The 8,185-nt window shown below is 45.9% G+C and overlaps 1 protein-coding gene across 1 annotated transcript; it reads left to right on the top strand.

Moving 5' to 3' along the window:
* The first annotated feature begins 3,636 nt into the window (after positions 1 to 3,636).
* Positions 3,637 to 7,303, top strand: MAGEE1 (MAGE family member E1). The gene has a single exon (XM_025373596.1). It carries the CDS (start codon positions 3,904 to 3,906, stop codon positions 6,775 to 6,777), a length of 2,874 nt encoding a protein of 957 aa, XP_025229381.1. The 5' UTR covers positions 3,637 to 3,903; the 3' UTR covers positions 6,778 to 7,303.
* The last annotated feature ends 882 nt before the right edge of the window (positions 7,304 to 8,185 follow it).

The raw sequence follows: 8,185 nt of genomic DNA, 5'->3' as shown, positions 1-8,185 counted from the left end.
GGGAGTTATACCTGATGTAAATGACGAGTTGATGGGTGCTGACGAGTTGATGGGTGCAGCATGCCAACATGGCACAAGTGTACATACGTAACAAACCTGCACGTTATGCACATGTACACTAGAACTTAAAGTATATAAAATAAATGCTATTGAAAGCTCTTGCTTGGATGCAACCTGCCAAGCAGAGGTCTTTACTGTAGGGTAATCAAGTGAGGATGCAACCATTTCATTGCCAGAAACACATGTCAGTATCTGTGCATAATTTCTTAGGCTCATCAATTTCCCCAGGGCGGGTTCTCTAAGCTCTTCTCTGAAGTATTTGTGTTTGGCTGCCAGCAGTATGAGAGTTGAGCTAAAAAAGAGGCTGGGAGACTTTTATTATTCACTTTATGGATTTTAAGGTAGCTTATCCTTATCTTCAGCTTTGCCTGATGTCCTAGAACAACTCTGGCTTAGCTCCTACAGAGAATCAACCTCCCCCTTTTTGCCAGTGCGGGAAGGGGCAGTGTCCTGGCCATAAATGATGGGGAACAGCGTTTGTAGATATAATTGCATCTTTAAGATTTTCAGCCCCACCTTGTGCCTCTGGTCTACTGGTTTTCTATTGTAGGCTATAACAAAATACCACAACCTTTGTGTTTCAAAACAACATTTATTATCTTACAGTTCTTTAGGTTAGAGGTCTGGTATGGGGGAGTTCTTTCCTGGAGACTGTATCATGTTTATATAGAATTGGATCTTATTTTTTAATCTGAGATTAAATTTCACTTAATAAACTGTTTATTCATTTAAAAAAAATAGAAAAACTCACTGTTGAGTATTATGCTCACTACCTGGGTGATGAGATCATTTGTTTTCCAAACCTCAGCATCATGCAATATACCCATGTAACAAACGTGCGTATGTATCCCCAGAATCTAAAATAAAAGTTGAAATTCTAAAATAGACAAACAACAAAAACTCATTTTGTGTTACTGAAAACTTGTGGTAATATATTTTTTCTTGATCAGTCCCCAAATCTCTTGCACTCACTTGTTTCCTATATTTTAATTCTACATATAAATTACACAAAAACATATTATTATTATTGTTTCACATTGTCAATATGTCTGTTTACCCACATATTTATCATTTCTATTACTGTTTGCTTCTTGCATCTCTTCAGTTTCAGATGAGAATCTTTCAGTATTTCCTCAGTCTGGGCTTACTGGTGATCAATTTACTCAGCACTGATTTCTGAACATGTATTTATTTTGCCTTCATTTTTGATGTACTATTTCAGTAAGTTCAGAATTCCAAATTATCAGTTTGCAAATCATTAAATTCCTTAAGTGACAAGGTTGTATACAATGTATGACTCACCTCTTTGCACTTCCCTTTTTTCTGAAATCATTACTCTTGAAGTCCTCATTGCCTTTATAGGTTTCTGATGCTGTATTGGTAGGCTTTGTTGCCATTAAAGGGTTTCTTTACCTAAATTTCTAGGTTTTTTTTTTTTTTTTTTTTTTTTGTCCCACAGGGCTGCTACAATCAACTACACATTATTAGAAATGGAATTCTTTGATATTATTATAATGACTTACTGGTATTCCATTTTTATTACCATAATTTCTTTAAATACTCTTTAGTTATTTAACGTTCATTTAGTTTTCAGCTCTGTTATACTAGAACAAATTATATAATAAAAGTCATTTTAGCTAAATATTTGCACATATTTCTTATTATTTCTTTAGAATATATTTCTAGAGGTAAAAATTTTTAGTTTATAGGTTTGAACAACTTCAGGGTCTTTAAAAATCACTGTGCCCTAGGTTAGGAATATCTGTTGCTGAAGTTTAGAAATATCTTAGGTTTTTTTGTGCCTCCCATTCTGAATAGGCCCCGGGCACAATAACTGCATTGGACTTCACAGAACCAGAACTGGTTATGCATATAAGGGATTGCTTCTCCAATTGGAGATGGAGATGGCGACACATTGTGACTGTAGCCATTATTTTCCCTTTCCTAAAGAGGTATAAAAAAAAGTATTGGAACCAACCCAAATGTCCATCAATGACAGACTGGATAAAGAAAATGTGGCACATATGCACCATGGAATACTATGCAACCATAAAAAAGGATGAGTTCACGTCCTTTGCAGGGACATGGATGAAGCTGGAAACCATCATTCTCAGAAAACTAACACAAGAACAGGAAACCAAACACCACATGTTCTCACTCATAAGTGGGAATTGAACAATTACAACACATGGACACAGGGAGGGGAACATCACACACCAGGGCCTGTCAGGGGGCGGGGAGATAGGGGAGGGAGAGCATTAGGAGAATACCTAATGGAGATGATGGGTTGATGGGTGCAGCAAACAACCATGGCACGTGTATACCTACGTAACAAATCTGCACATTCTGCACATGTACCCCAAAACTTAAAGTATAAAAAAAGTATACTCCCAGATTTTTGAGGAGATATTAAGAAAGACAACATATAATAAATGTTTGCAGCAAGATACAATCATATCAATAGAGGGTCAATAGTGGTAAGCTAAACTGTATTGGTTGCGTGAGTGTCAGAAAGTTAGTGTTTTCCCTCTATCTCTCTTCCTCCCTCTCCCCTGCTTCTAAAAACAGCCTGCCTGTGCTCTTCAGTGTTTTCTTTCTTACTCACTGCTGCCATGCTACTCTCAGTTGGAATGATTTTCTCATCCTTGTCCTTTTGGTAAATACGTACCCACTCATCTTTTTAAACATCTCCTCTTTTATGAAGCCTTGTCTGCACCTACAGGTAGAACTGACCCTGCCTCCCCTGCATTCTTTACAAACTTCTAGAAAATTTGGTTTCACTTTTTCTTTGACTCCCATTTTTACACTGGGTGCTCCTTGATGACAAAGAAATGAACTCTGTAACTTCTGGATAGATGACCAGTGTTTGTGGAATGAATGAATAAAAGGGATCAGGGTTGGATCTGCTCAAAAGTGCTAAAGTAATAGGGCAAAACAGAGCAGGTAATATCCCTTAACACTCGGTATCTCAACTGACTTTCACAAAAGCTCTATTAAATGAGCAGATGATTGTGGAGTGAAAGAATTAAACAAATTTTCAAGAGTGTTAGTGACTTTCCCACTAAAGCCTGGGGGACTGGGAAAGTTTGGGCTAGGAATGTTGGGTTTTTCAAGCTTGTTCGAAGCTCCCTAATGGGTACTAAATATCAGGCATTCAGACCCTCTAGGTAAGAGTTCTTTCTAGCTCACAGCATTAGGGGAGGAGTTAGACATATAAATGGAGAAAGTGATAGAAAAGACATGGTCAGGGATGGGGGTTCTACCCTTCCAGAGACAACGCACATTTTGTTTGAAACAGCTTCGGGAAAACTGCAAATCTCAATGATAATTACCAATTTTGAGAATCTATTAAGTGCCTGGCACTCTGTGTAGAAGCCCTCCAATCGTACCCTAAATCTGAGAAGTATTTATTATTATTTCCATTTTTGTTCCCTATGCATCTACTCTAAGCTCCTTGTTTCATCCTACCAAAATTTCCCTTCTGCTAGTGCTCTCCTTTGGTGCAGAACCACCGCATCCACTTTCTCAGGCCCAGGGGAGGGGCGGGGCGGGGCGATTTCGCCTTGCCGCAGAGCCAGTCTGCGCCTGCGCGGACTGCGGCAGAGGGCGGGGTGTGAGAAGCAGAGTACACTGAGACTAGCATTCACTGCTGGCCAGTGCCTGCGTTTTCCACCACCTCTAATTTCAGCTTCAGCAAGTTGCTTGGAACTTTGGTTCTGGCAGCAGCAGCAACATCATTACCGCTAGCGGCAGTTTTGTGCCGAGGCACCTACACACCTCCAGTCGTCTGTGCCAGATCGCGGGCCTGTCTGTGTCTGCTCCTACACGCCGGTCGGCAGGACCATGTCTCTGGTAAGCCAGAATTCGCGCCGCCGCCGCCGCCGCGTTGCAAAGGCCACTGCGCACAACAGCAGCTGGGACGAAATGCAGGCCCCTAATGCCCCCGGTTTCCCCGCTGATATGCCAGGCTCAGACGTCCCCCAGGGTCCCAGCGATTCCCAGATCCTTCAGGGCCTCTGTGCCTCTGAGGGCCCAAGCACCTCCGTTCTGCCCACCTCCGCTGAGGGCCCAAGCACCTTTGTGCCGCCCACCATCTCTGAGGTCTCAAGCGCCTCTGGGCAGCCCACCGTCTCTGAGGGACCTGGCACCTCCCTGCTGGCCACCCCCAGTGAGGGCCTAAGCACCTCCGGGCCTCCCACCATCTCTAAGGGGCTGTGCACCTCTGTGACGCTTGCCGCCTCTGAGGGCCGGAACACCTCCAGGCCGCCCACTTCCTCTGAGGAACCGAGCACCTCCGTGCCGGCCACCCCTGGTGAGGGAACGAGCACCTCCGTGCCGCCCACAGCCTCTGAGGGACCAAGCACCTCCGTGGTGCCCACCCCTGATGAGGGACCGAGCACCTCCGTGCAGTCCACCGCTGGTGAGGGACCGAGCACCTCCGTGCCGCTCACCGCCACTGAGGGCCTGAGCACCTCCGTGCCGGACACTCCTGATGAGGGACTGAGCACCTCCGTGCCGCCCACCGCCACTGAGGGTCTGAGCACCCCCGTGCCGCCCACCCCTGATGAGGGACCGAGCACCTCCATGCCGGCCACTCCTGGTGAGGGACGGAGCACCTCCATGCTGCCCGCCGCCTCTGACGGACAAAGCATCTCCTTGGTGCCCACCCCCGGTAAGGGATCAAGCACCTCCGGGCCACCCACCGCCACCGAGGGCCTGAGCACCTCCGTGCAGCCCACTGCTGGTGAGGGACAGAGTACCTCCGTGCCGCCCACCCCTTGTGGGGGAATGAGCACCTCCGTGCCGCCCACCCCTAGCGAGGGACTGAGCACCTCTGTGCCTCCCACCGCCACTGAGGGCTTGAGCACCTCCGTGCCGCCCACTCCCGGTGAGGGACCAAGCACTTCTGTACTGCCAACCCCCGGTGAGGGACGGAGCACCTCTGTGCCGCCCACTGCCTCTGTTGGATCGGACACCTCCGTGCCGCCCACTCCTGGTGAGGGCCCAAGCACCTTAGTGCAGCCCACTGCCTCTGACAGACCGGGAAGCTCCGTGCTGCCCAACCCTGGTGAGGGCCCGAGCACCTTGTTTAGCTGTAGTGCTTCTGTGGACCGGAACCCCTCCAAGTGTTCCATTGTTTTGCCAAGCCCTAGGGTAACCAAGGCCTCCGTGGACTCGGACTCTGAGGGTCCTAAGGGTGCAGAAGGCCCTATAGAATTCGAGGTCCTGAGAGACTGTGAGAGCCCCAACTCCATTACTATTATGGGCCTCAGTACTTCCCGGGTTGCAATTACCTTGAAGCCCCAGGACCCTATGGAACAGAATGTAGCTGAGCTGTTGCAGTTCCTGCTGGTGAAGGATCAGAGCAAGTACCCTATCCGGGAGTCTGAAATGCGGGAATATATTGTTAAAGAATATCGCAACCAGTTTCCTGAGATACTCAGGCGAGCAGCAGCCCACCTGGAGTGCATTTTTCGGTTTGAATTGAGAGAACTTGACCCTGAGGCACATACCTACATTCTGTTAAACAAACTGGGACCTGTGCCCTTTGAAGGGTTAGAAGAGAGCCCAAATGGGCCAAAGATGGGCCTCCTGATGATGATTCTAGGCCAAATATTCCTGAATGGCAACCAAGCCAAAGAGGCTGAGATTTGGGAAATGCTCTGGAGGATGGGGGTGCAGCGGGAAAGGAGGCTTTCCATTTTTGGGAACCCAAAGAGACTTCTGTCTGTGGAGTTTGTATGGCAGCGTTACTTAGACTACAGACCAGTAACTGACTGTAAACCAGTGGAGTATGAGTTTTTCTGGGGCCCAAGATCCCACCTAGAAACCACCAAGATGAAAATTCTGAAGTTCATGGCTAAAATATATAACAAAGATCCTATGGATTGGCCAGAGCAATACAATGAAGCTCTGGAAGAAGATGCTGCCAGAGCCTTTGCTGAGGGTTGGCAGGCTCTCCCTCACTTTAGGAGGCCCTTTTTTGAGGAAGCTGCTGCAGAGGTAGCATCCCCTGATTCCGAGGTTTCCAGCTATTCCTCAAAATATGCCCCACATTCATGGCCTGAGTCAAGATTGGAGAGCAAGGCAAGGAAGTTGGTGCAGTTATTTCTGCTTATGGATTCAACTAAGCTGCCTATACCAAAGAAAGGAATTCTGTACTACATTGGCCGAGAGTGCAGCAAAGTGTTCCCTGACCTCCTGAATCGTGCTGCCCGCACCCTGAACCATGTCTATGGGACAGAACTAGTGGTACTTGATCCCAGGAATCACTCCTATACCCTGTACAACCGAAGAGAGATGGAAGAAACTGAGGAGATCGTAGACAGTCCAAACAGGCCTGGCAACAACTTTTTGATGCAGGTCCTAAGCTTCATCTTTATCATGGGCAACCATGCCAGGGAGTCTGCAGTCTGGGCCTTTCTGCGGGGCTTAGGGGTTCAATCTGGGAGAAAGCACGTGATTACCTGCCGATACTTGAGTCAGCGCTATATAGACAGTTTACGGGTTCCTGACAGTGATCCAGTGCAATATGAGTTTGTATGGGGTCCTAGAGCCCGTCTGGAAACCTCCAAGATGAAAGCCTTGCGATATGTGGCCAGAATCCACAGAAAGGAACCACAGGACTGGCCACAGCAGTACAGGGAGGCAATGGAAGATGAGGCCAATAGAGCTGATGTTGGGCACAGGCAATTCTTTGTTCACAACTTCAGGTAGAGGAATGCATGGCAGTCAGAGGGGCCTTGCAAGAAGGGGCCTTAGAGCCTCAGGTCTCATGTATTGGGGGATGGGGGCGGGTACATACTGTATTTGGTATTTGTGTTCCAGTTATATTTACGTCTTTTCATATTTAGTTCTTGTGTGGTGTCTGGAAGTGTTTCAACTGTTTTAATATATTGTCCGATTGGGTAAATGTGATTGACCACTTGCTGTCTCTGTTGTATTTTGGTATGAGTTTTGATAGCTCTATAAAATGTTTTGAAAATGTTTCCATCTTGTTGCATTATCTAGAAGAGAATATATAGCATATAGCTATAGATATAGGCTTTTGCTTAAAAGCTTAAAAAAATTCGCCAGTAAAATAATCTAGCTTAAAGTGATAAACAAACAAATATATTGACAACTGAAAAAGCACTCTAAATTGTGGCTGGCTTCCCTTTCTGTGTGCTATTATATAAAGAATACTGATGTTTACCTGTATTTGCTTTGCTGTACTAAAGTGTAATGAACAATAAAAGATTAATAAATGAAACATAAGGCTAATACACTGACTTATTCAACTGCTTTCATACAATGAGCACAGTGGTGGGTCATAGTTATAGAAGTATAAAAGTTTACAAGATATAGTACCTGCCCAAGAATTCAGAGACTGGATAGAGTACAGGGGGAGGTAATTTAAACCACCAATTTATTATGGTGTACTATGTGCTACAGTAGAATAATACAGAGTGCTATGGTAATTAAAAAGAGGCACACCTGACCAATTCCTGGAGTGTTCAGGGTGGTCCTTAAGGAAGATGGTAGGTATGTGGGGTGGGGACAAGATGGGGTCCCTTTTTTTTTGTTTTTGAGATGGAGTCTCGCTCTGTTGCCCAGGCTAGAGTGCAGTGGCATGATCTCAGCTCACTGCAACCTCTGCCTCCTGGGTTCATGTAATTCTCCTGCCTCAGCCTCCAGAGTAGCTGGGACCACGTGCCATCACACCCAGCTAATTTTTGTATTTCTAGTAAAGATGGGGTTTCACTATTTTGGCCAGGCTGGTCTCAAACTCCTGACCTTGTGATCTGCCCACCTCGGCCTCCCAAAGTGTTGGGATTACAGGCGTGAGCCACCGTGCCCGGCCAATATGGGGTCCTTAATACAATCATGAATTAAACTGATTCAAGGCTGGATTTCAGTCTTCATGTATGCTGTTAGGAAAAAAGTCAAAGATGTAAGGCCAGAGGGCCGGAGGTATTGTGTCATCAATGGTTTCAATAAGATGCACGAGCCAGCTTTCTCCAAGTTATGCTGTGGTTTTTTAAAAAGTACCCAAATCTCAGAGGCTTACAACAACAAAATTTTGGGCTCATTTTACATCCCCTTCATGGGCTGTCTGAGATTCTGTTTATATTGTCTTCATTCA

The sequence above is a fragment of the Theropithecus gelada genome, chromosome X (assembly GCF_003255815.1).
Source record: "Theropithecus gelada isolate Dixy chromosome X, Tgel_1.0, whole genome shotgun sequence".
NCBI lineage: Eukaryota > Metazoa > Chordata > Mammalia > Primates > Cercopithecidae > Theropithecus > Theropithecus gelada.
Note: the sequence above shows the minus strand (reverse complement) of the source record. Positions and strands in the feature narration are given on the sequence as shown.